General features: G+C 41.6%; 1 protein-coding gene across 1 annotated transcript in view; it reads left to right on the top strand.

Annotated features, from left to right (window-relative positions):
- Positions 1–27,152, top strand: part of SH3GL3 (SH3-domain GRB2-like 3) — a 75,035-nt gene that overhangs the window by 21,286 nt on the left and 26,597 nt on the right. The window contains exons 5-7 of the mRNA XM_006885126.1: positions 2,824–2,982; positions 11,978–12,081; positions 14,280–14,389. Of these exons, the coding sequence (XP_006885188.1) occupies positions 2,824–2,982; positions 11,978–12,081; positions 14,280–14,389 (373 nt within the window). The remainder of the gene's footprint in view (positions 1–2,823; positions 2,983–11,977; positions 12,082–14,279; positions 14,390–27,152) is intronic.

Below are 27,152 nucleotides of genomic sequence, written 5' to 3'. Positions count from 1 at the left end.
TCAATATGGATTGAAGCTCAATATCAAGAAAACAAAGATTCTCACCACTGGGCCAATTGGCAGCATCAGTATGAATGGTGAAGAGATTGAGCTAGTTAACAGTTTTTATTTACTTGGCTCCACAGTCAACACTCTTGGTAACAGCAGCCAGGAAATCAGGAGATGAATTGCATTGGGAAAGTCAGCTGTGAGGGACCCCTTAAGAGTACTGAAGAGCAATGACGTCAGGCTGGAGACTAAGGTGCACCTGATCCAGGCTATATAGTCTTTGCAATTACATGCTATGTATCGGACAGTTGGACAGTGAATAAGGATGATAGAAAGTGGATTGATGCCTTTGAGCTGTGGTGCTGGAGAAGAGTGTTGAATATACCATGAACTGCTAGGAGAACAAACAGGTTTGTCCTGGAGAAGGTGAAGCCAGAATGCTCCTTGGAGTTAAGGATTCTGAAGCTTCATCTGACATACTTTGGACATGTTGCAAGGAGAGACTGGTCCTTGGAGAGGGACATCATGTTTGGGAGAGTGGAGGGACAGCACAGGAGAGGAAGCCCCTCGATGAGATGAATCAATTCTGTGACTGGAGTGGCGGGAATGAGTGTGTTTGAGATGGCAAGGTTGTCACAGGATAGAACGACGTTTAGGACTCTTGTACATAGGGTCGCTATGAGTTCCAAGCGACTCGATGGCACATAACAGCAACAACAACAACAACAATCCTAAAGGACAATAGTGTCAGTGATAGGATACTACTGCTAGCTATATGCCTACAGGGAAGACCTGTTAGTACGACTACTATTCAAATATGTGCATCAATAACTAAAAGTGAAGAGGAGAAAATTGAGGATTTCCACAATTGAAGTGAGACAAACATACCAGCAATATGCATTAATAATTATTGGTGACTGGAGTGTAGAAGTAGAAAAAAATGAGGAAGGAATGGTAGTTGATCTTGGTGACAGAAGTAAGGCTGGAGATAGAATAGTTGAATTTTGTAAATTCAATGATTTGTTCATCACAAACCTCTTTTTAAAAAAACATAAAAGGTGACTTTACACATGAACCTCAGCTGATGGACAGCATAGGAATCAGATTGACTACCTCTGTGGAAAGAATAATTGGGGAAGCCAAATATCAGCAGTTAAAACCAGACCAGTTGTTGACTATAGAACTACTACTATACCAACTACTCAAGTGCAAGTTCAAATTGGAGCTAAAAAAAAAAATTAAAATATCTCTGTCAGAACCAACATATGACCTGGAGTCTATCTCACTGAATTTATAAATTATCTTAAGAACAGGTTTGAGGAATTAGACACTAGCAGTCGAAGATCAGAGGAGCTGTGGAATGACATCAAGGATCTGATCCATAAAGAGAACAAAAGGTCATTACAAAGACGGAGAAAGAAAAAACCAAAATGAAGGTCATAAGAGACTCTGAATAGTGCACTAGTGCATCAAGAATTCAAAACAAAGGGAAGAGATGCTGAAGTAAAAGAGCTGAACAGAAGATTTCAAAGGGCAGCTCGAGAAGATAGAACAAAAATATTATAATGGAATGTACAAAGAGCTGGAGTTGAAGAATAAAAAGAGAAGAATTCACTCAGCTTTTCTCATGGTGAAATAACGGAAAAGAACAAATTCAATCCTCAAATTGCAATATAGGAAATATTTTATTTGATTCTAAGTCTATAAATAATATTTTTTCAATTTACTAATTCGTAGACATTTTGTCTTATAACATTAATTATAATTTATTAATGTCATTAATTATAATAGTTAATAAATTTTTTATTATATGTTACTTTTCCTTCAACTTATGTGTTCATATTTATCCCCCTTTCCCTCTGTTCTCATCTCAGTTCTCATGAATCTCGCCAAGATTGATTCTGTATTTACATATCATCTTCTTTAATAGCTTTTTATTCCACTTAGACTGTGACTTTTTGAGAACTTTAGGGATGATCTGTATGTATTTGGTGGGTCATTAGAAATGTGTTTTTATATTCTGCTTCTTAGAGTTGACAATAATGAATAGGAGACTTGTCCTGAAAGGTAACTGGACTGGTACTTATTTTCATATTATATATTAATAGAGCTGAAAGGAAAGTTCCTCAAAAGATCTTCTTCTAGGGGAGCTCTGGTGGCCTAGTGGCAAGGAGCTGCAACTGCAATCCCAGAGGTGCATGGTTTGAATCCACTAGATGCTCTGCTGGGGAAGGAGGGACGATCTCCTCCTGTACCAGTCAGATCTGATTTGACAGTACACACACACAAAAATAATAAAATTAAAAAAAAGATCTTCTTCTTCATAGAAGACTAAATGGCACCTAACAACAACAATAACAATAGCAACAACAACAACAACTTGGGGAAATGCAATCTGAGTGCCAATATTGAATATTTATGTTGCATATGGCCTCCAGTCCATCCATCCATCCACTCATTCACCATAAAAGTCCCTTGAGTGCCTACAGAGAGTGGAATGTCTACAAAGTGTACACAAAACAAATGACAATGGGTTCCTGTCCCCTAGTCCTGTTGGCATTTGAGTTAGACAACTGAATGCTAACCAGTAGATTTTAGTGGTTTGAACCCACCAGCTCACCAGCTTTAGCACAGGAGAAAGCAATGTCAGTCTACTTCCATAAAGATTTACAGCTTTGGAGATCCCAATGGGACAGTTCTCTGTCCTATAAGGCTGCTATGAGTTCCCTTAAGATTTAAACCAAGAGAAACCAACAACTATTTTCATAGAAATAAAGAAATCATATCCCATTTTGAATATCACAGTTTAACCAGGGGCTCACTTTCTCTTTTCAGCACCACCTGAAAAAGCTGGAAGGCCGCCGCCTGGATTATGATTATAAAAAGAAGCGAGTAGGTAAGATACCAGATGAAGAAGTCAGACAAGCGGTAGAAAAATTTGAAGAGTCAAAGGAGTTGGCTGAAAGAAGCATGTTTAATTTTTTAGAAAATGATGTAAGTATTAAAACCAAACAGGAGACTTTCTTATAAATAAAACATTGATTCTCTGACAGTGCCAGTATGTTAAGAAGCTCTTGAGCCTTTGTTGTTAGAAAAGTTTCTAGAATTTTCTCCTGCCTCCAAGATGGCCATGTGACACCCAGGAAGATGCAACTCAAATCTCCTGGGAAGCTCTTGTTTATCCCAGGATTGTTTCAGAGATGTGCTTTGATCAACTCCAGGGGAAGGTGGCCTGTCTTAGGAACACAGCAGAGTTGACTTCCGTGTTTGAGGCCATGCATAACTTTTGTGGTTTCACAGGAGAATAGAAACCCTGTCTCATGGGGTAACTTGCACTTTTGCTAAGATTGTGAAAAACTTTCTGCGAGGCAGATGTTTGAGGGGAGCAGGGCTGTTAAGAAGCTAAAGAGCCTCTCTCATCCCCCACTCTCTGATTGACGCCTTTCCTAGTCATGGCTGAATATGGAGGATACAGAAGCATGGTTAAAGTTTTTGGCTGTGGTATAGGGGTGCTTGGGAGCCCTGGTGGCCTAGGGGCAAAAATCTGTGCTGCAGTCCCAAAGGCAAGCGGTTTGAGTCCAACAGCTGCTCCACGGGAGAAGGATGGGCAATCTCCTCTCGTGTGATTTAGCTTCTTAAAACCCACTGGAATTTCAGCTATGGGTCGATTCTACTTAACAGTACACAACACACATCATGGTGCTGGTGAACTTGAAGATTGTCAGGGTCTTGGGTCACATAATCTACTATACTGTGATTCTTGCTTGTCAACTTCTGTTTTGTTTGTCAGTGAAGCCAGGAGACAGTGGAGTCCTTGTATGGTGCCAGTGGTTAGTTAATGTACCTGGGTCAGCTGCCCACTGAATGGTTGGAGGTTTGAGTCCACTCACAGGTACCTGATGATCCACTTTGGAAGAATTGCAACCTCTGAAAACCACAGTTCTACCGTGACGCACACAGGCTCACAGTGAGTTGGAAAGAACTCAGTGACAACTGGTTTGTTAAAGGAGGAGGTTGTAAATCCCATAGGACAACATTGCCCTTCTTTCTCCTGAGGACCCGCTGGTGGAGTCGAACTGCTGGAAAGGTGCTGTCTTTGTTAACAGTGCAGCTCCCTGTAGACAGAGGCACCAGAGCTCTCCTGTGGCCTTGTAAAACAGCTTGAAACCTCCTCCTACTCTGCAGACCATGCTTGATAAAGCAGAGGGTTGATGGACAAGAAGATCTTTAATGAGCTAGATTGACACAGTGACTGTAACAGCGGGATCAAACATCACAATGATTATGATGATGGTACAGGACTGGGCAAGGCTTTGTTCTGTTCATGGGATAAAATAAGTTGGAACTGACTTGATGTCACCCAGCCACAGCCACAATCGCTGACTGGCACCATGCTGGCTGAGGGCCACCTTCTTTTGCTTTGGTGACAAGGTGGCATCGAGCAGAAGAGACTTTGGCCATCTGCCTCCCTTGTGAGTCCCTGCCATGAGCCCGGCCTTATGCAGGCGTGAGCCTTCTAACCTGGGCCAAGCCTAGCTCTACTTGTTCTATATTCCAACCTGTAAAGACAATCCAGGGGGTTTATTTATCCCACAACCATGCTCTACTTGTAATAGTTTATTTAAAGGTACACCTACATCTTGCATCTTTTGATTCAAGCCAAATAAAATAAAAGCACTGGACACTTTTTATGTCCCATGATGAAATATGTGAGAATCATGCCCACTGTTGACAAAGCAGTAATCCTAGAGGAACCTGGGTGACTGGTTCTCCCACCCTTGAAACCCTCAGAAGCTGAGAAGCACACATTAGCTTTCTCATTTTTTGTTTTGCTCCATTTTGATGGAGGATAGGAAGTGGTCTGCTCTGTTTGTCTTTTTTTTTAAATTGTTTGTTTTCCCTTAAAATTTTGAATTTTCTCTTGAAATTGTCTCCAAGAGGCTTGTTTTTGTTTTGTCTTGGATTCAATATCTGAAACCTCCCTTGATGAGTAGGCAAGGTCCAGGCTCTGCAGATAATTGTATTTTTAACAAACCATGGAGTTGTGGCAACCCTGTGGTGAGCACGTGTACCAGTGCCATTTATACAGTATTATGGGCTCCTTTTATGCCTCGGTGTGACATTTGGGCAATTCTCACATTATTTTAAACTTTCTATATTGCTATTGTCCACATAATAGACTACAGTTTACTGTAACCATAATTTTTTACACTGGGAAAATGGAAGAAGAAACAAGTGTGAGACTCATTTTATTGCCCTATGTGCTTTATGCAGTTGTGTTTCAGAACCAAACCTGCAGTGACTCTGAGATGTGGCTGTTTAGATAATCTTCTTCATTTCACTTGTTTCATCTGAAACGCTTCTGGAATTGCCTGGTAGTTGTGGAGAAGTGGACAGGACTTGAAGGAAAGGCAAAGTAGCAATGCATGGTCGGGTGGGCCAGACTTTGAATCTTCAGCTTCATCTTGAGCCTTTCTCTGGAGATCAGATTGGAACCAGTGGCACTGCAGCCCACAGGACTTGGTTTCCCGTTTTCTCTAGGTCACCAGCTCCATACCCTGCCTGTGTCACTCAGCCTCTCACTTGCATCTGTTTTCCTTCCCTGGGGAGAAGCCCTGAAGGAAGCACTGTACTTCAGGAGGACCAGTGATGGCTGATTTTTATCCTGGAGTTATAGGTGGCTGGAACTGGTATAAGCCCCAGACTAAACATAGTGGGTCTGCAACCTGCACCATTGCTGATGGCTTGGATTGCACCTGCCTGAGCTCTCACCTGCTGGAGACAGATGCACTTCTCCCAACTTCCTGTGGATAGAAAGACTCTATCTAACACGTGACCTCCTGGAAACATGGCTGATAGCCTAGACTCTGACATTTCTTCCAAACACCAATGGGAGATGCTTATAGTTAAAAGAACAGTTGCCGTCAAGTCAGTTACGACTCGGGACAATCCCGTGTGCGTCAGAACTGTGCTCCACAGGGTCTTCAGTGACTGATTTTTCACAAGTTGCCAGGCTTTTCTTCTGCAGTACCTCCAAGTAGATTCAAACATCTTGAATCTTTGTATTAGCACCTAAGAATGTAACTGCTTATCCTACACACCCCCTCTTCTTGTGCTTCTGTTATTGTAGGTTAGAAGTTTTGATGGGTATCAGTCAAAGCAATTCTCATCTTCAGGTTTAGACCAGCTGAGGAATTAGCACAAAGAGCCAGATGAGAATGAAAGAGGACCTCTTGCAGAACAGCTTTGCCCACCCATTAACTGCATGATACAGGCCACCTGGTCAGCATCACTGGAAGGTGTAATGTGGACCTGAAGTCAAGCCAATGTGTTCTGTTCTGTGGGTCTCAGTTGATGAAGAAAGCTCAGCATGGCCTCATGACTCACCTACCTAGAATCTGTGGACCAGACCTTGCCTGCCATCTGCCCAGGAAAAGTCAGTTTTTGAGACAGAGTAACTCATCCTGTTCCCTAAGGTACACTCCTCAATCTTCTCCACAGGAGGAAGAAAAAAATAAGAGGAGGTGAAGAAAGGGCCTGAAAGTACTCACTCCACAGCCACGGGCAATAAGAAGAGTCAAGGAAATCGTTTGAGGCAGTATGCTTGGTGCCTTGCGGCTATCCACCCATCTCTTTTTGGCAAGAATAGTTCAAAAGCTCAAATGTCGCTCTCCAGAGAACAGCCTGTGCTTTATCCAGCCCTCATGCCCTACATTCCTGGCTAACACATGGTAAAAATTTCACCAGTTGATGCCTAAAATCCTTATTTGCCAAATTTCTGCCTGATTTGTGGAGAGCCCTAAGAGGTAAAATGCATCTGCAGTAAACACACAGGCTGTGTGCAATGTGAGTGGTCTACCAGACGGATGAAGGGGGTCCTCCTGGCTGTGGCGGAGAGCACTCCGGTGGCTCAGTGGGTAAGGAGCTGTGCTGCCAACCCTGAGTCAGGCCACTTGAGTCCACCAGCTTCTCTGTGGGAGAAAGATGGGCAGAGCCCTGTTAAGTGATGTATAGCCTCTGAAAACCTTCTCAAGGGCCAACTGTTGAGTTGGACTTGACCCTCAGCTATGAGAGAAAGAGGAGGAAGTGTTGAGGGAAGAGGGGAGGGAGGACAGAGGAGAGAGGAGAGAGGGAGAAAAACTAGATATCAATCTGGCTAGGAGTAGCCCTGATGGTACATATTGGTAAGTGCTTGGCTGCTAACTAAAAGGATGGTGATTCAAAGCCAGCCAGTATCCCTGCAGAATAAAGACCTTTATGGCTCCCCATAAAGCTTGGAAAACCCCACGGAGTGGTTCTACTCTGTCAAATGAGTTCACTGTGAATAAAAAGAAAACCTAATTAATGGTGCCCAACAACGCTATCACCTATGCTGTGGTGCCCCCCTGAGAAAAGAGGTGTTGTTGTTGTTATGTGCCGTCGAGTCGCCTGCAACTCATAGCGACCCTATGTACAACAGCCATAAACTCTGCTCTATCCTGTTCCAATCTCACTGTCTCCAACACACTCATCCTGATTACTCCAGTCACTGAGTCAATCCACCTCCTAGAGGGTCTTCCTCTCCTGCGCTGCTCTCCACCCTCCCAAGCATGATGCTTCTCTATAAGGACCGGTCTCTCCTTACAACATGTCCAAAGTATGTCAGACGAAGCCTCAGAATCCTTGCCTCCAAAGAGCAGTCTGTTTTAACCCTCTCCAAGATGAATCTGTTTGTTTTCTTAGCAGTCCATGGTACCCTCAATACTCTTCTCCAGCACCACAGCTCAAAGGCATCAATTCTCCTTATATCCTCCTTAATCATTGTCCAGCCCTCTGATGCATAGCAAGTGATTACAAAAACCCTGGCCTGAGTAGACTTTATTAATAAACAAGGTCCCTAGGCTCAAGCATGATGGTTCATTACTCTCTCTGAGTTTGGTTCGTATGTGTCTCAAGTCAATAATTTATATCTTCTTGAAGCAGCCTAGTATCAGTTTTCTATTGCTGCTGTAACAAATGACCACAAATAGTGCAGTTTAAAACCATACACCATATTATCTTATAGTTGAGGGTGTGTTCTATATGGAGACACCAAGAAAGACTCTGTTGCTTTGGCTTTTTGTCCTTCTAGAGATCACCTGCATTCCTTGTCTCCTAGACTTTCTCTGTCTTCAACCCCAGCACCATCACCTCTTCAGACATCTCCCCCTGACTTCAGCTTCTTATCCTCAAATCTTCTCTGACTTTGACCTTCAGAGGGGTCCTTGGGATTAAACCAGCCACATTTCAGTTGTACCTCCTCGTCTCCTCATCTCAAGATATTTAACAATCCTGCCTATAAAATCCCCTGGGCCATTAGGGAAGGTAACAATCTATTCACAGGTGACAGAGGATATGGATATCATTGGGAAGTCATTATTCTGTCTCCATAATTCTGGATTTATCACTCGATAGTTTTGTGGTCTCCATCCTACCCCTGTTAGTCAACATTGCCTACATCTGGCCTGTGTGTTGTAGCCAACAGGACAATCTGTTTGCATGATGAGTTTCTCACTTCTGGCATAAAAACTGGGTATGACTCCCAGTTAACAGCTTGTGCACTTTGCTTTCCGAGGAGGGGCTAATTCCTTGCTAAGTCTATGCCTGTAGAACCACAGCGACACTGAGTGTAGTGAAGCTTTCAGGATTACTAGGCAAGACCACATGTTGCTCTCAAGGTGGCAGGAGACTGCCCCGTAGGCTGTGGGGCACAGGCCAGATACAGACAATGGTGGTTACCACGGGTGGGATGGAGAACCATGATCTCAGCCTGGAAGTAAAATATGCTTTTCTTTCTCATCTCAGTTGATCTTTCTTGACTGGACTGATGGATTTGCCCAATTGAAAGACAATAGTGGAAAATAATGTTTCCTTTCTGAACAGGTTTATTGCTTTCATTTGTCTGTCCAGGTATTTAATTCACAGACATTCTTAAAAAAATTGTATCCAGTAGAAGTCAACATCATATTACAAAAAAAAAAAAAAAGTCATGCATCGTGACCAAGTGAGATTCATACCAGATATGCAAGCATGGTTCAACATGAGAAAAACCACCCATGAAATCCATTATATAAATTTTAAAGAAGGGGAAAGAATCATATGAATATACCAATTGTTGCATAAAAGGTATTTGACAAAACTCACCACTGTTTGCTTATAAAACTCTGAATGAATTGGGATTTGGGAAGCAGAAGCCCCCATGCCACCGTGCAGGTACCTGCGTGCTCCTAGTCTGAGAGTCGGCTGGAAGCTTTCATCTTCTGGCATGGAAAGAAGACAGCTCACTTCACAGCTCGTTGCCATGGTGTCAGAACCAACTCATCGCTCATGAACTATTGGCTCTCGGAGGTTCCAAATTACATGGGAAGAGATTACCCATTTTTCGCTCCTGCTGCTGATGGGTTCAAACTGCCAGAGAGGCGCCACCTAGAGGTTAGCAATGCAACTTCCTGTAGACTACAGGTGTACCACATACTTTCACTGTCACCTCTTAGAAGCCCCCTTCAGTACTGACATCAGGAACCTGCTGCAGTCTGCACACTACTGTTGTTGTTTCCCCAAGCTCTGAGGGGCTCACAGGACATAAGTCCTTCTGAAAGTCAGTCATCAAGTAGAAATACTGGGAATGGGTCACTAAGTTATATAATGTTTATTTTAATCACATCAGAGAGGCTAGTTGGTGAACCTCTCCACTCTATATAAATTACAAGAATTACTAATTTGGTAATTTTTCTTCTCCCCCCAATTATAAAATGTCAAAATATCTTTCAAAGTGAGTATTAAAACAGGAGAAATTGATTTTGGTTAAAGACAGAGTTTTTACCAGCTTGGGCACAGATTTTACCAAGCTCACAAATTGAGCATTATAAAGGTTGAAAAGCTCTTTCTGTACCAAATTCTTCTGTGATCGAGTTAGGCTGTGGAGCATGCTGCTGGGCTTATTTAAAAGTACTTGTGAGAGCCAGAGGTGAAACTTAAGAAATCCGTAGGATTTTGTAGGGGCCAGGCTGTCTTTGTTTTGTTTATTGGGTTTTTGGAAATTTAAGACTAGGCTTGTTGGCCTCTTTTTCCAGCCACAAGAGCTGGGAAGGTAAATGTAACATGATGGAATTTCATTGTTCAAATGCTCATCCCAGTTTGGCTCGAGTGTCATGCCATGTACATCTTAAATATATAGTGAGCTCGTGTTTAAAGTCGTTTAAATCAGTAAGGGAGAATGCAGATATAGGCAACTTAAACATGATTTGCAACAGCAAAGGGAAACAGCTTAGGTCTTCGAAGGCAAACTGACCCCATAATTGGTTACACAGAGTGAGACTACACATATGAGTGAATGAGTGGGACTGACTTCCCCCCTCCTCCGAAGTAAATGAAATTCAAACTCACTGCTGTCAATTTGGAATCTCCTCGTAGCCGACCTTCCAGCGAGTTTCTGAGGCTGTGTATCACACAGGCCTTTGGAGGCCCTGGTGCATTCAAACTGCTAGTGAAGTGCAATCTTTGAGTTAGCAGTTCTTTACTTTGGAAGCTGATTAGAAAATTAAAGGACAAGACATAGGCTTTCCCAATACTTCAGAAGAGCAGGGCTGATTTTGATTGGAGTCCTTGTCCAGAGCTACAACTCATGGAATCAGTTGCTTTTGGGAGGCCCATCCTCTCCTTCTCGTGGTTCTGCCTCTAAGGCTTTCGAGAAATAAGTTTAATTAATTAATCATTGCAGGAGCGGCACATGGGGGGAACTCTCAGGCCTTCCTGGAGACTCTTACATTTGGAGCATCCTCATGTCTTCTAGCGTTTTCCTAGGTGACAAAACCAGTAGCCAGTTGTCCTCCAGTTGATTTTGACCCTTGCTGTCTCCACGTGTGACACAGTAGAACTGAGCTCCACAGGGTTTTCAGCGGCTGGTGTTTTGGGAGTAGACTACCACATTTGTCTTTTGAGATGTCTCTGGGTGCACTTGAACCTCCATCCTTTTGATTGTCGTTCATTGTCATTGAATTGGAACCAACTCATACTGACTCTCCAGGGAATAATAAATCATCTGGGAGGAGAGTGTCCATTTTTCTGCCAAAGAGTAACTAGAGGATTTGAACTGCCTGCCTTTGATGTGGCAGTGTAGTTCCTTACCGCTAGGCTGCCAGAACTCCCTTCCTTTTGATTGTTGTTGTGTACTATCAAATAAGAACCGGCTCAGAGATGAACCTGCAGCAGGTTTTCAAAGGCAGTAAATTGCACAGAAGGAGAGACCACCAATCTTTTCTTCTGTGGAGCAACTGGTGGATTCGTTCCACATACCTTCTTAGGTAACACAGCTTCTCTTTCTTCACTTAAAAACATTGTCAGTAAATTGATTGTGAATTTAGTGAATGTCTTTACAGAAATGATGCACAAGTCTTTATATTTTATTACTTTTGGCTCTTTGCTTGAGTTATCCTGTGCCTCTAGCAATATGTAAAAAGCCTTGGTGAAGCATTACCTTGGCGCACTGCTTGCTCCACTGCACAGCTCAATTTACCTTGCTTCTTGATTTATCTAAGCCAGAAAGTGCCCACCGAGACAATTTATGTAGTAAGCAGTTAATTTTCTAAATATTGGCTGCACTTCTAATCGGAAAAGCTTTATTTCCCTGTTTTCAGATCCATAAGCTTTCTAGCATTAAAAAAAAACAAAAAAACACAACCAGCCAACAAACCCAAACACGTCCTGAGAATGCCATCTAATTGGAAAAGCAGACGTTTTCTTGTGTTAGATACAACTCCTAATCACAAATGGATGTGACCATGTTCTTCCAGCACACATAGCCCTTGGACTGTGGCCCTTGGGGTCACCGGGCAGAGCTGTGAGATGAGATGGAGCGAAGTGGACCTGAGAGGAGGCCTGGGACTTCCCTGCAGTGGAGTCCTAATTGCTGGTTTCTCTGAACATTACGTGGGCTGTGCCTTCATGGAGTAATTTCCCACCTCTGCTGCAGGTAGAGCAAGTCAGCCAGTTGGCCGTGTTTGTAGAGGCAGCGTTAGACTATCACCGGCAGTCTGCGGAGATTTTGCAGGAGCTGCACAGCAAGCTGCAGATGCGGTGAGAGCCTCCTTCCCTCCTCCTTCTTCAGGGCAAAGCACTGCTGCACCGCTGCACCTTGAACAGCTCTCCACACCACCTTCCTTCCCTCTCCTCCCTCCCTCTGCCTCCTCCCTTCCTTTCTGTGTTTTCTCTTACCTCCCGTATCTTTCCCCCTCTCCCAGTCCCTTCTCTCCCCCTTCTCCAGCCTATTTTAAATTTTCCTGAGCTGGGTTCCTTGGCACCAGATAGGATTGAGCTAATAGTGTTTGGGCCAATATGACAGACCTGGGAATAGGGATCTAGCAATTCTCCCTTCCTTTTCTTTTTACCTTATCATGAAAGCCCTTTTTCTTGATCTGCTGCCATCTCTCTCCTCACTTCCCGCTGACTTGATGAGAGTCTGGCTCCCCATTTTCATTCAGAGGGTGGTGATGGTGTGTTATTGCACCCTTCAACTCCTTGGGTTTTAGACAAGGAAGTGATAATATTCAGGAAATATGTCAACATCTAGGGAAGGAAACATTTTTACGTAAACCATGCAGATATCAAGCCATGTTTGTAATGTTGATTCTAAGAGGTATTTAATTAAAAGGTATTAAAGACACAAGAGATATTTTAAGAAACCCCCAAACTGAAAAGCCTGAACCCACTGCCTTCTAGTCAATTACATTTCATAACCACTGGACCTTTGGTTTCTGAGGAGATTGACCATTTTGTCCCCCAAGGAGCTGCTGGTAGATTCAAACTGCTGGCATTTCTGTTGTCAGTCTGATAAGAAACACACTGCATCCCCAAGTCTCCTGTAAGAAGTATTAGAAAAGTAAAAATATATTTTTGACAAAGAAAAATTGCTGCATTCCTCACAGTCCTAAAACATTAGTATGTTTTCCTGAAAATTAGTTCTCTCATGTGCGGTCTGCCAGGTAACCCTATCTAACAACTGGGTTGCAGTATCCCCATTTCATAGTGGTCATGCTTGCACAATGGGATGAACGTAATTGGTGTCATGGTAAAATCGGTGTACATGTAAAAAAAGTGTTCACTTGCCAAATGTTTCTTTTATATGTGTGTATGTCACTATAAAACAGCTTCAAAAATCTTCATTCTCCCCCCACTACCACACAGGATAACAGAAAACTGGTTCTATGTAGGATTATTATAATGAATAAATTTGGAGAGACTTGTCCCTGTTATCAGTGCCCTGGGTATAGTGACCAGGTGAAATTGGTGTCCTGTCCCTGATGGATGTCCTCCTGTGGGCAGATAGTTCTCCTCGGATTCATGAGAGATTTCTTCTTCACGGCTATGTCTGTATAGAGGCCAAAGACACCATACAGGCTGACAGTGTGTCCAGCTTGGGTGCTGTGATGATGCTGGAAGTTGTGCCACCAGCATTTCAGATACCAACAGGGTCACTTGTTGTGGACAGAAGTGCTTCTAGACTGAGACGGAGTAGAAGGAAAGGCTTGGTGCTGGAGCACAGCCCTGCTAGGAAAGCTAATCAGAATGCAGGGTGACTGCTGCAGTGGCTGCAACCAACTGAGGATCATTAAGATGCTACAGGACCAGGGAGAGAGGGAGAGAGACAGAGAGAATGTGTGTGTTGCTATAAGTTGGAGCCAAGCTGATGGCTACTAACAGGAAAATCAAGAGAAGAAAGACAGAGGAGGCAGCTGACCCTTTTGGGTTCCTGCTGCATCTCGGGCACTTGCTGGATATCTCGGGGACTTTCTGAGAAATAAGCACCCTTCTTCAAGATGCATTTTGCTTAAAAGTTCAAATAAGTAGTTGAAGAGAAGACATGTCAGACATGGTGTCTATCAGTGTGGGTTATTTACTCCTTAGAATATCCAACCACATAAAGTCAAAAGGGTAAAATTTACCCAAGGACAAAGCCCTGGAGGCAGGAAGGGAGTAGGAGTAGAAGGATTAATGGAAATGAAAATTATAGGAAGTGGGAAAAGTGTGATTATATTGTAGGTATTATAATTAATATCATAAAACAAAATATAGGTGAATGGTTGCATGGAAAACCAATTTTATTTGTAAACATGCACTCAAATCACAACAAAAAAATGGACAAGCAAAAATAATATATGTTATAAAAATCATGAACATAGCATATAGCCCCAGTGTGTGTCTTAGCCAAGTGCCTGTATGTGTAGTAGACACTTCCCTGCACCAGATCTCTAACTTACCTTAAACATGTGTTCCAGAATCACGGCCGCCTCTGACATCCCCAAGCGAGAGTACCACCCAAGGCCCATCAAAAGGAATTCTTGTGAGTTCAATGGGATTCCTACCACCCCTTCAGTGAAGACAACAGGTGAGATGACCACCCATGTGCCCAACAGAAAGGTCCTTCTAGAATTTACTTACTGCCTGTTGCTAGGTCTGATTTGTATGTATGTGCTGGGATTCTAACTTTGGTTAGTTAATCTTTTTTTCTACCTCCCACAATAATGCTCCCTTTTTCAAATATCTGGTCTCAGATACTTAAATCTCTTTTTGAAAATCAGGAAGAATCTTAACAACTTCTTGCCTTCTAATGCTTTAAGGGAACTCTGGTGGCCTAGTGGGTAAGGAGTTGTACTGCTAACCCAAAGGCAGGCAGTTTGAATCTTCCAATTGCTTTCTGGGAGGAAGATGGGCAGTCTCTTTCTGTGTGATTTTTAGCCTCTGAAAATCCACTGTAGGATGAGCTATGAGTCACTTCTAACCCAATGGCTCATAACAAGAATGTGTTTAACCTTTGCTATAAACCAGTCACATTATTATTTTTATTTAGGATTTTAATTCTTTGAAAATAGTCCATTAATTAGCTTTTCAAAAGGGTTTATTAGCAGTTTTTTAGTTCCTGCCATGTTCTGGGTAGTATCTTAAGTGCTAAACAATTTTTCTAATTATATGATTGACACATGCATATATTGAGTAAAATCACCAAGCCAAAACAAAAATATGTTCAAATGATGTAAGTCTTGCTATAATTTCCTATGAGCACCCTCTCCATCCCAGTTTCTCCCTAGAAATAGCCACTTAATAATGTGCTATGAATGCTACCGTGTGCATATATAATTAGTACATATACACAAAATAGTGGATTTTTGTACAGTCCTACTTAAAACAATCTACATATTATAATGCAATCCAATATGGATACAAAATTCATTTTTCAATGAGATTTAAAAGACAATTGTCAAGTTTATTTGGAGAGGAAAGAGACCTTGAATAAACCAAGTGCTTCTGAAAAACAAAAATTAAATGGGAGGCATAGCACTCCTTGACCTCAAAACCTACTACACAGCTGTAATACAAAATTAGTATGGTACCAGTACAATGACAGGCACATAGACCAATGGAACAGAATCAAGAACCCAGAAATTAACCCATCTATCTATTGTCAACTGATATTCAACAAGGAAACAAAACTATCAAATGGGGAAACCACAAACTCTTCAACAAATGGTGCCAGCAAAACTGGAAAACCTGCAGAAAGCTGATGTATATCCACACCTCTCACTGTATCAACTCAATCACCATATCACCAATCAACTCAAGGTGGATCAGATGCCTAGGCATAAAGCCATAAGCATCATAAGATATAAACTAGGACCAAGGCTGGAAGGAATCACCAAGGTTGGAAGCTGTCAAATACACCAGAAATAGACAACAAGGAGATGATAAATTGATGTATGGGACAAGAAAAAGATTGAATCCCTGTGTACATAAAAAAAAAAATTTCCAATAGGGTGAAAAGAAAACCTACTGACTAGGAAAATGTATTTGGCAATACCATTTCAACACAAGGGTTTAAAAATAAAAGCTTACAGAATCCTATATAAGGATTCCGTAATCTTACAAGAGAAAAGACTGACAGTCCAATTACAAAATGGGCAAAAGACATGAAAAGAATTTTCTTAGAGGAAGGCATTTGGATGGCCAACAGATACACTGGCAATAAGAGAGATGAAAATCAAACCCATAAAGTTTATGGTTAATAGAGTAGCACCAACTCTTGGCACCAACAGTCAGGAGACCAAAAGACAAGTTGTTTTAGTAAAGTCTGCCTATTTGGAACCTCTCCAGAATGCTAAAGAGCAACAATATTAATCTAGAGACTAAGGTGCACCTGACCTAGGTCCTAGTCGTCTCAATTGCTTATTGTGCATCTGGACAATGCTGGACAATGACTAAGGATGACAGAAGAACAGATGCTTATGAGTTGTCGTGCTGGTGAAGAGTACTGAACCTATACCTTGTACTGCCAAAAGAACAAAAAGGCTTGTACTGGAGAGGGTGAAACTAGATTGCTCCTTAGAGGCAAGGATTTTGAAACTCCATCTCACATACTCTGGTCATGTCGCCAGGAGAAACCAGTCCTTGGAGAAGGACTTTGTGTATGGAAGGGTAGAGGGACAGCACAGGAGAGGAGGACCTTGGGTGAGATGGATTGATACAATGACTGTGGGAGTGGGGTCAGGTGTGTCAGAGATGGTGAGGTTGGTTCAGGATAGGGTTCAGAGCTAGTGTGCATATAGGGTAGATATGAGTCATAGTCAAGTCGATGGCACATAACACCAACAACACGGAAGAGAGAGAGAGAAAACACCCTAGTGAGAATGGGAGCCCTAGAGTGGGGCAGTAGTTAAGAGCTTGTCTGCCAGTGACACCACAGGAGAAAGATGCAGTTGGTTTCTGTATAGATTTACAGACTTGGAAGCCCTTCTACTCTGATCTATAGGATCGCTTTGAGAAGGAATAGATGAGTGTGCAATGAGTATATACACGTGTGTATAGAGAACTCAGGTGGCCTAGTCTTGTGCTACTAATTCAAAGGTGTTTGCCGTCTCGTGATTTGAATGCACCCTGGTGGGAGAAAGTTGGGAAATCTCCTCTCTTGTGATTTGCAACCTCTGAAAACATACTGGAGAGTCAGCTATGAGTTGCCACCACTTGATGGCAAAGAGAGAATTTTATATTATATATAAATTATGTTGTCGTTGTTGATTGCCATTGAGTCAAACATGACTCATAGTGACCCTATGAATAAAAAACATGAAGGCTTTTCATAACTATTGACATTTATCAAAGTTCATAGAGTTTCCAGAGGCATGTTGTTTAGGAAGTGGATGCCACTCTTGCTTCCCAATATGAATTATAGACGAAAGTGTGTCTGATACTGGCCATGGTCTTTGCAGTTACTTGCTATGCATCAAAAAGCTGGGCAATTGCTAGGGATGAGTTGATGCCTTTGAGCTGTGGTGCTGGAGAAAAGTACTGAATATACCATGGACTGCTAAGGGAGCCAACAATTTCATCCTGGAGAGGGTGAAGCCAGGCTGCTCCTTGGAGACAAGGATTCTGAAGTTCCATCTGACATACTTAGGACTATGTTGCAAGGAGGCACCAGTCCTTGGAGAGGGACATAATGCTTGGGAGGGTGGAGGGGCAGCGCAAGAGAGGAAGACCCTGGATGAGATGGATTGACTCTGACTGGAGTGGTTGGTGTGGGTGTGTCAAAGGTGATGAGATTGGCATAAGACAGATAGATCAGGGTTCAGAGCTATTGTATTGTCAAGTGACTTGACAGCACTTAACAACAAAAACAACTACAGCTGAATATCCCATCAACTACCAGAAGCACAAACAGGTATCTCTTGGAAAAAGTCCAGCCAGAGTGGATGCAAGGATAGCAAGGTTTCACCTCACATACTTCGGGCATGTTGTTAGGAGGGGCTGTTTCTTGGAGAGGGACATCATGCTTGGGAAGGTGGAGGTTCAGCAAAAGAGAGGAAGACCCTCAACAAGATAGATGGACTGCCTCTGTGGGTACAAATGTGTCAAAGATGGTGAGGACAGCACAGGATAAGAAGGGTTCAGATCAACAGGTACAGCATATAAACACACACATATACATTATTTGTCCACTAATGCATGTGGGTTTTTTTAAGTTGTTTTTTTTATTTTTTTATTTTATTTGTGTGTGTGTGTGTACCATCAAATCAGATCTGACTGGTTCAGGTATTGTCAAATCATCTTTCTCAATTATCATACTACTGGTAGTGTGTAAACTCCCAAACCCACATCAGCAGACTTCAGTGCGTGGCTCATACGTAACAGATGATACTCAATTTAATTTTATCTTTCCATGGTTAATGATGAGGCTGAATTTTTGCCCATCACATAGAGTTATCACACCTTCTTAGGCTACTCTTGGCTCTGACTGTTTCCAAGATTGTTCTTGTCCATTCCGTAACATTTTGTGGTGCTCTAGTTCTATTTTGTAGAAAGTTTCTCAGATGAGGTTTGGTAATGTTTTCCTTGTTGTTAAACTGGGTTTGGGGAGGTGAGAACCTAGATCTAAATGACCATTTCCATCACCTCCTGTCAAAGGATGCCCTTTCAAGAAGATGGTTCACTGTTGACATTGATGACCTGGTTGAGGTAGTGTTAGGTTTCTCCACAGTAAAATTAATTTTTGTTTTTAATGTGAGAAGGTTTTAGACTACAGATTCCTTCTCTTTAGTGAATATAAAACGACTGAGGTAATCTGTTTCTTCTTGGGTGAACTTTGGTAGTTTGTGTCTTAGGAAGAATGTGTTTCTTTCCTCTAACTTGTCCAATTCATTGGTATAAGGTTATAAATTCCCTTAGGATAGCTTTAATATCTACAGAATCCATAATGATGCTACCTCTCTCATTGTCTATTTGTGTATTCTTTCTGTTTCTGGATCTTTCTAGTTAGAGATTTAACAATTTTGTTTATCTTTTCATTCAGTATTTCTGCCTGAATGCAGATAGATGTCTCAGCTCTCCTGTGACTGGAGACAGGCTGAGGAGAGAGGAGGAGTTGTGTGGCTGCTTTTCTCCCAGAATGCCTTCCACTCCAACATGCCTCCAGTGTTCACTTACCATGGTCTCTGGGCCCTCTAAGAGCTTGCTGTTTGAATCCTCCCTCTTCAAGAATCCTTTAGAGTTTAGCTTCTTTCTTCTCCTGTCTTCCGTCTTTCTAGTTTTCCTCATAATATCTATGTGGCCAGCAGAATTTCTTCTTGTTTTCCAACATTACTAAAAAATTTAAAAAAAATACAGATTTCCTAGTTGTTAGGGATTTACTATATACAAGTATAAAACTGCAATCATGCACTTAACCTGCTATGTTAATGTGAGTGTCCCTCAGAGTCATTCAGCATCATTTGTCCCACTGGATTCATTGTTCTGGTTTTACCCAACGTGGCTTTGGGTGGGAAATGGGTGAACTGTTCAGTAACCTTGAATCACATTATAAGGAAAGTGATCTATCTTTCCTCTAGTCAATCTGATTTCAAGGAGATAAAACCCCAGTTTTGTGTGAGATGATTGTTGGTATCTAATTGTAATAGGGTTATTAGACCTTAGATTAAAAGCCTTTTGCAAGCAACACTGCCTACCTTGCAGTTCACAAAACTGTCTATTTTCTACAATTTTTATTTTTATGGTTCCTGTCTCTTTGTAGCATGGGGCATTAGTTTTCAGTTTGCCTTTTTAAAAATGTAACATTTAATTTAAAATTATTTGTTCAACATACTCTCATTAAAATATTGGGTAGAAATTACTCAAGTGCAGTTATCCAAAGATACCTTTCCATTGTATTCAGATCACACTAGCTTCTGCCTAGAGTCCCTGAATGGTGAAAATGGTTAAAGCATTTGGCCACTCACTGAAAGGTTGGCAGTTTGAATCCACCCAGAGGCAGCTTCCTTGGAAGATAGGCCTAGTGGTGGGCTCCCCAAACCTTGTAGTCTTGAGAGTCCTGTGGGTCAGTTCTGTTCTGCATAGGCACATAGGTTTGCCATTTACATCCAGGCTGGAGGTTCCCTTTCAAACCTATGGAGTGGAAATACACACTGACATGCATTCCAAGTATAGAAGAACTCAATCTATTGCCCACACATAGTAGCAAAGGCAGTCAGGAAATGTGGTCTCTTGCTGGACCAGTAGACTACAACATAATAAATGGAGAAAAGATTATCAACTGCTTAATTTTACTTGGATCCATATTCAATACCCATGATGAAGGTCCAGAAATCAGAAGATGTGCCACATTAGTGAAATCTGCTGTCAAAGTCCTCTTCAAAAAGGATATCATTTTAAAGATTAAGGTGCTCCTGGTCCAAGCCATGTTCCTTTCAGTTATTTCCTGTGCATCTGAAAGTTGAATGGTGAATCAAGAAGACTGAAGAAGAACCAGTGCCTTAGAACTGCGGTTTTGGTGAAGAGTATTGAATATTCTATGGACTGACAAAGGAACAAACAAATCTATCTTGAAGGAAGTGCAACCAGAGTACTTCTTGGAGACATGGAGGGTGAAGCTTCTTGTCACTTAATTTGGACATATTCTTAGGGGGAACCAATTCTTGGAGAATGACATCCTCATTCCTTCACCTCCAACGGGGAGGGTCAGAGAAAGGAAAAAGATTTATTGATACAGTGACCACCACAATGGGCTTGAGCATGACAGAGACTGAGGATAGTATAGGGTAGAGCAAAGTTCAGCTCTGTCATTCAAAGAGTCTCTGTGAGTTGTAGTTGACTTGATGGAACCTAACAACAACAGATGTGAACAATACCAAGTTAGAGTGTACTTTATTTATTTCACAACTGAGTTCCTTCAAGAACTTAATGGGCTTCTAGTCAATACTCTCCCAAGTGGTTTCCTGTGCCAGTAATCACACTCAGAGTTCTCTTGTAGATGGCGTTAAATGACTCACAGTGACCCTATAGCACACAGTAGAACTGCTCCATTGCATTCCTTGGCTGAGACTTCTACCAGCGCTGATTGCTAGGACTTTTCTGCCTTGAGGTGGCTGGCGAGTTCAAACTGCTCACCTTGCAGTTAGCAACCAAGTGTTAGCCATTATGTTATCAGATGTTTTAGATATAATTATTATTGTTGTTGCTGTTACTTTGTTCTATCAAATCCACTATGACTGACAGCAAACTTATGAATAATGGCTCTGAACCTGACCCTATCTCGTGACACTATCCAAGTGTCCCTATCACTCTGACATGTTTGAGCTCCTTGTTACTGTCAGTATCAATTCATCTTGTTAAGCTTATCACTTTCTTACCGTAACTTTCTAGAAGCACCCAAGAGTAGCTCTAATGCACACTGACATTCTGGTTTTATCCAACATCTTTCTTTAGGGCTACCAGCATGCAATCTTCTTCCACATAATCCAGATAGAAGTCTTATGAAATGTTGCTAGGGCAAAACAAAACACAGGAGTTTTCCAACCTTCATGTCTACTTGCTTCTCATCACTGTCTTTTGCTGAGCCAGTGCTACTGTGCTATTAATTTTAGGTTTATAGTATGGCAACACCCCACTTCTGATAGCAGTTTCATATTAGGGCAACAGAAGCTGCTGTTTCAGAGAGACTCAAGAAGGTAGTGATTCACACAGATAGAAATGATGCTCGAAAATCTAGGACTTGAGATTTCTTCTTAAGGAAAGGAACCAAAGCATGACCTAGCTCACTCTCAAATGGCAGGAGCTTTGTCACGTGATCACATCTAAGGGCAAAAGCTAGAGGAGGCAAAAGCTAGCTGGACAGCCCCACCCCAGCTGTAGCTCTCTTACTGACGGGCTGAGGAAGAGCAATCATTTACTACTTACATTTAGGGCAGCTCTGCTTGCACAATTTGTAGGGAGTTTCACTGCCAACTCAAAGGCTGAGTTGCCCTGGAGGTTCAAATCCCTCTGCAGCTCTTAAGGGAAAAGATGGACACTTACCTCCTGTGTGATGTATAGTCTTGAAAACCCAGTGGAGGGTCAGCCATGAGTCTGTTCTGACTTTACAGCAGTAACTTTGATTTTGATACATATACCTACTACAGATTTCATGTGGAGGGGACATCTATTCCATCACACACTGACTTTTAAACAGAAAAAACATTTTGCTTTGAATTGATTCTGGCTCATGGTGGCCCCATTTGTACCAGAGTAGAAATGTCCTCCCCGGCATTTTTAGTGACTGAATGTATCTCCACAGCCTACGATATGTAGATGACACAACCTTGCTCGCTGAAACTGCTTGCTCCAGAAAGTTAAGGATTGTAGTCTTTAATATGGATTGAAGCTCAACATCAAGAAGCCAGAGATTCTCACCGCTGAGCCAATTGGTAGCACCATGAAAGATGGAAAAAAGATTGAGGTTGTTAACAGTTACAGCTTGCTCAGCTCCACAATCTTGGCACCAAAAGCTAAGAAATCAAAGGAAAAGTTGCACTGTGAAAATCTGCTGTCAGAGACCTCTCCAGAGTACAGAAAAGAAATGCTGTCATTCTAGAGATTAAGATATGCCTAATCCGTGCCATATTCTTCACAATTACTTGCTATGCATCAGAGACAATGACTAAGGGTGACAGAAGAATTGATGCCTTTGAGCTATGGTGCTAGAGAAGAGTCTTGAACGTACCATGGATTTCCAAGAAAACAAATAGGTCTGTTTTAGAGAGAGTGAAACCATGTTTCTCCTTGGAGGCTAAGATTTTGAAGCTCCATCTCACATACTTTGTGCATGCACATGGCAAGGAGGGACCAGTCTCTGGAGAAGGACATCATGCTCAGAAGGGTGGAGGGTCAGCACAGGAGAGGAAGGACTCAGATGAGATGGATTGTTATAGTAACTGGGACATTGGGGGTTGGTGTGTCAGAGTCAGTGAGACTGGCTCAGGATAGGACAGACTTCAGAGCTGTTGTACATAGAGTTGCTATGGATTGCAGGCAACTCGGCAGCACATAACAACAACTATCTCTTTTCTGAGCCTTTTGGTAGTAGCCAGGCAAGTTAATAGTTTGCGTTGTACAGGAACTTTGCACTGCTCTTTACCCATTGCCTTTGCTTTTGACCTGACTCATGAGACCCCGCAGAACAGAGTACCCTCCCCTTAGATTTTCTAAAGCTGTAAGTCTTTGTGGAAGACTGTGCCTCATCTTTCTCCTGTGGAACAGCTAGTGGGTTCACATCACGGACATTTTTACTTAGCAACTGAACAACTATAGCCAGCAGAACTCCTTAACTTCTCTGTAGGGTCATATAAAAGTTGATGGCAAATTGATGGCATTACTGCTCCATTCCTATTAATGTGTGGTATATCAGGTACATGCTGATAGAAATATACATTAAAAGTAATTAAATAAATTAATAAAATTAATTAAAATATACACTGCTGATATAAATATACATTAAAATAACCCAAATATTAACCTATTTTTTTTCTGTAAAAGGCAAGATAATAAATAGCTTTCACGAGCCATATAGACTCTGCTGATAGCATTTGAAGACTAAGTGTGCTTTCCTCTTAACTAATAAATTATGCATTCCATGTCTTTCTTCACTTACCCTGTCCACCAGGATGCTTGAGGCTCAATAAGAAGTTCAAGCACAGCGACCACTTGGGACAGTCCCAGTGTATGTCAGTTGCTCAAATGTAATTTTTAATAGGGCCTCTTTTATTCTCAAAATCTCTTTGGTTTGTGTGAAAAAATTATATTGTTTCTGTACTTGTATGTCTTCCTATTTCTGCTCTAAAACATGCTATTATGAAAAACATAATTTATCATATGCCACTGCAAAATTTGTTTTTTGGAAAGAAACTAGATATAAACAAGCAAATAACAGAGAAACTTTTGCATTTAGTCTATCCTCCTGCCCCCGATCCCAATCACGTCCACACATACATACACCACACACACAGAGATAGCCTAGTCCTGAGCTCTGAATGAACACAGGACACCAGGATTCAGTCCCCATCCCACTGTCCACTGTTTAGTCTTCACTCAAGCAGGAGAGGAGTTCTTGGAGACAGGGTGTGGGCTGGGCTCTCAACACACCATGTTCTCATTTGCTATGGAACAGGACTCAGCTTTCCTTTGTGAGGGGAGCTCTGGTGGCATGTTGTTGTTGATTGCCTTCAAGTCGAGCAAAACTCATAGCAACCCTATGAACTAAAGCCCTGACACCCCTCTACAACTATCAACATTTATCAAAGTTCAGAGAGTTTCCAGAGGCAAGTTGTTTAGGAAATGGATACCACTCCTCCTTCCAAACCTTTCATATATTGGTTGAGTCGCTTGCAATGCATAGTGACCCAGTGTACAGCAGCTCTGAGCCCTTCGCCTGTCCTCAGCCCATCTTACTAATTCTGACACACCAACCCCCATCATCCCAGTTACTGTATCAATCATTTCATCCGGGGTCTCCCTCTCCTGTGCTGTCTGTCCACACTTCCAAGCATGATGTCCTCCAAGGACTGTCTCTCCTGGCCATGTGCCCAGAGTAAATGAGACAGAGCTTCAAAATCCTAGCCTCCAAGGAGAGACTTGGTTTCACCCTCTTTAGGACAGACATATTTGTTTTCTTGGCAGGCCATGGTATGTTCAAGACCCTTCTCCACACCACAACTCAAAGGCATCTATTCTTCTGTTATCTTTAGTCATTTTCAAACTTTCTGAAGCATACCAAATAATTGAGAAAAATCATGGCCTGCATTAGGTGAACCTTTATATCTAGACTGAGATCGTTGCTCTTCAGCACTCTGGAGAGGTCCAAGACAGCAGATTTTCCCTGTGCAATTCGTCTTTTGATTTCCTGTCCACTGGGTTAAGAGTTTTGATTGTGGATCCAAGCAAGCTGTAATTGCTAACAACCTCCATCTCTTCTCCATCTATTATGGTGCTGCCAATTGGCCCAGTGGTGAGAATCTTTGTCTTCTTGATGTTGAGCTTCAATCCATATTTAAGACTACAGTCCTTGACCTTCTGCAGCAAATGCTTCAGGTCTTCTTCAGTTTTAGCAAGCAAGGGTGTGTCATCTGCATATTGCAGGTTGTTAATGAGTCTTCCTCCAATCTTGATGCCACACTCCTCCTCATAAAGTCCTGCTTCCCGAATGATCTGTTCTGCATACAGACTGAAAAGTACGGGGATAGGATGCATCCCTGACACATTCCTTTTTTTTTTATTTTGAACCATGCAGTGTTTCCTTGCTCTGTTCTGAGGACTGCTTCTTGGTCCAAGTATAGGTTTCTTATAAGCATGATCCAATGCTGTGAGATTCCCATTTTCCTCAAGGTTAATCACAATTTATTGTGATCCACACAGTCAAATGCCTTTGCACAGTCAATGAAACACAGATAGACATTCTTCTACTCTGCTTTCTGCCAAGATACATCTGACATTGGCAACAATGTTCCTAGTGTCACGACCTCTTCTAAACCCAGTTTGTATTTCTGTTAGTTCTCTGTCAACGTACTGTTCTTTTCTGGGTAATCTTCAGCAGGATTTTTCTAGGGTGTGATATTCATGACATTGTACGAGAATTTCCATACTCTGTCGGGTCACATTTTTTGGAATGGGAATAAATATGGATCTTTTCCAAGCAGTTGGCCAAGTAGTTGTCCTCCGGATTTTTTTGCACAACTTGGTGAGCACATGTAGGACAACAATTGTTTGCTGAAATACATCAATTGGTATTAATTCCTGGGGCTTTATTTATTTTTTTTTGCCAAGTCCTTCAGAGCATCCTGAACTTCCTCTTTCATCACCAGTGTCTCATGCTTATATGTTGTTTCTTGAAATTCTTCTGTGTCAACCAATTCTTTTTGGTACAATGACTCTGTATACTCCTTTCATCTGCTTTTAATGCTTCTTGAATCATTCAGTATTCTGCCCAAGCATCCTTAAGCATTGCAACTCATGGCTTGAATTTATACTTTAGTTTTTAAGCTTAAGAAATGCTGAGCTAATTTGGTCCTTTTGACTTTTTTACTCCCGCTGTTTGCACATTTCATTATAATATTTTGCCTTGTCTTCCCGAGCAGCCCTTTGAAATATTCTATTTAGCTCCTTAACTTCTTGATTTCTTCCCTTTGCTTTGGCTTCTCTGTGCTCTAGTGCAATATTCAGTCTCTTTTGACATCCATTTTGGTCTTTTCTTCTTCTTCCTTCTTAGTAATGACTTTTTGCATTCTTTATGAATAATATTCTTGCTATCTTCCCACACTTATCTAGACTTCATTCATTACTGTTCAAGGCCTCAAACCTATTCCTGAGTTTTTTAAATTTGTGGGAGATAGACTCAAGGTCAAGTTTTGATTCCTGTGGATATGATTTAACCTTCTTTAGTTTTAATTTGAAATTATACATGAGCAATTGATGGTTTGTTCCACAATCAGCACCTGGCCTAGTTTTTACTGCTAATATTGAACTTCTCCATTGGTTCCTTTCATAGATGTAATCAATCTGATTCCCGTTCATCCCACCAGGTGAAATCCATGTGTATAGCCTGTGTTTATGTTTCCTATAAAGGTATTTGCTACAAATAAATCATTGATTGTACCGAATTCTATCATTCTATCCTCAACCTTATTTCTGTCACCAAGTCCAAATTTTCTGACAACTGTCCCTTCACCTGATTCCCAACTTTTGTATTCCAGCCATCCATTTTTATTAAAGCATCTTGATCAATTTCTGATTGAAACTGTTGATAAGAATCATCTATTTCCTCCTCTTTGGTTCTGGTTGTAGGCACATAAATTTAAATGATAGTGATATTAACAGGTCTTCCTTGTATGCGAATAGATGTTATCCTGTCACTCACAAAACTATATTTCAAGTTGGATCTAGAAATGGTCTTAACTATGAAAGCGACCCCAGTTTTTTCTCACCTTTTCATCTCCAGCATAACAGATCATATGGTCATGGATTTCAAAATGCCCTGTGCCAATGCATCTCATTTCACTAATACCCAATATGTCAATATTTATGCATTCCATTTCTTTCCTTACAATGTCCAGTTTTCTTACATTCATGCTTCTCACATTCCGCATACCAATTGTTAATTTCTTCTTAAAATTGTTTCTCCTTTGTGTTTCCAAATTTGATGGCTCAAAGGGGCCCTTTAGAGTAGTGAGAGAAGATCTTCACCCTGAAACCCACAGCGTCCCTTTTCAGCAGGAAATAGCTAAGAGAATACGCCATCCCCTTTTCCTTATGAATCAGGGTGAAGTCTCTCTCAGGGAGGAGTGATAGGGAATGGCAAAGGA

This window comes from Elephantulus edwardii, unplaced genomic scaffold (genome assembly GCF_000299155.1).
Source record: "Elephantulus edwardii isolate Elephantulus edwardi_28Jun2011 unplaced genomic scaffold, EleEdw1.0 scaffold00041, whole genome shotgun sequence".
Taxonomy (NCBI): domain Eukaryota; kingdom Metazoa; phylum Chordata; class Mammalia; order Macroscelidea; family Macroscelididae; genus Elephantulus; species Elephantulus edwardii.
This window is presented reverse-complemented; position numbering and strand designations above follow the sequence as displayed.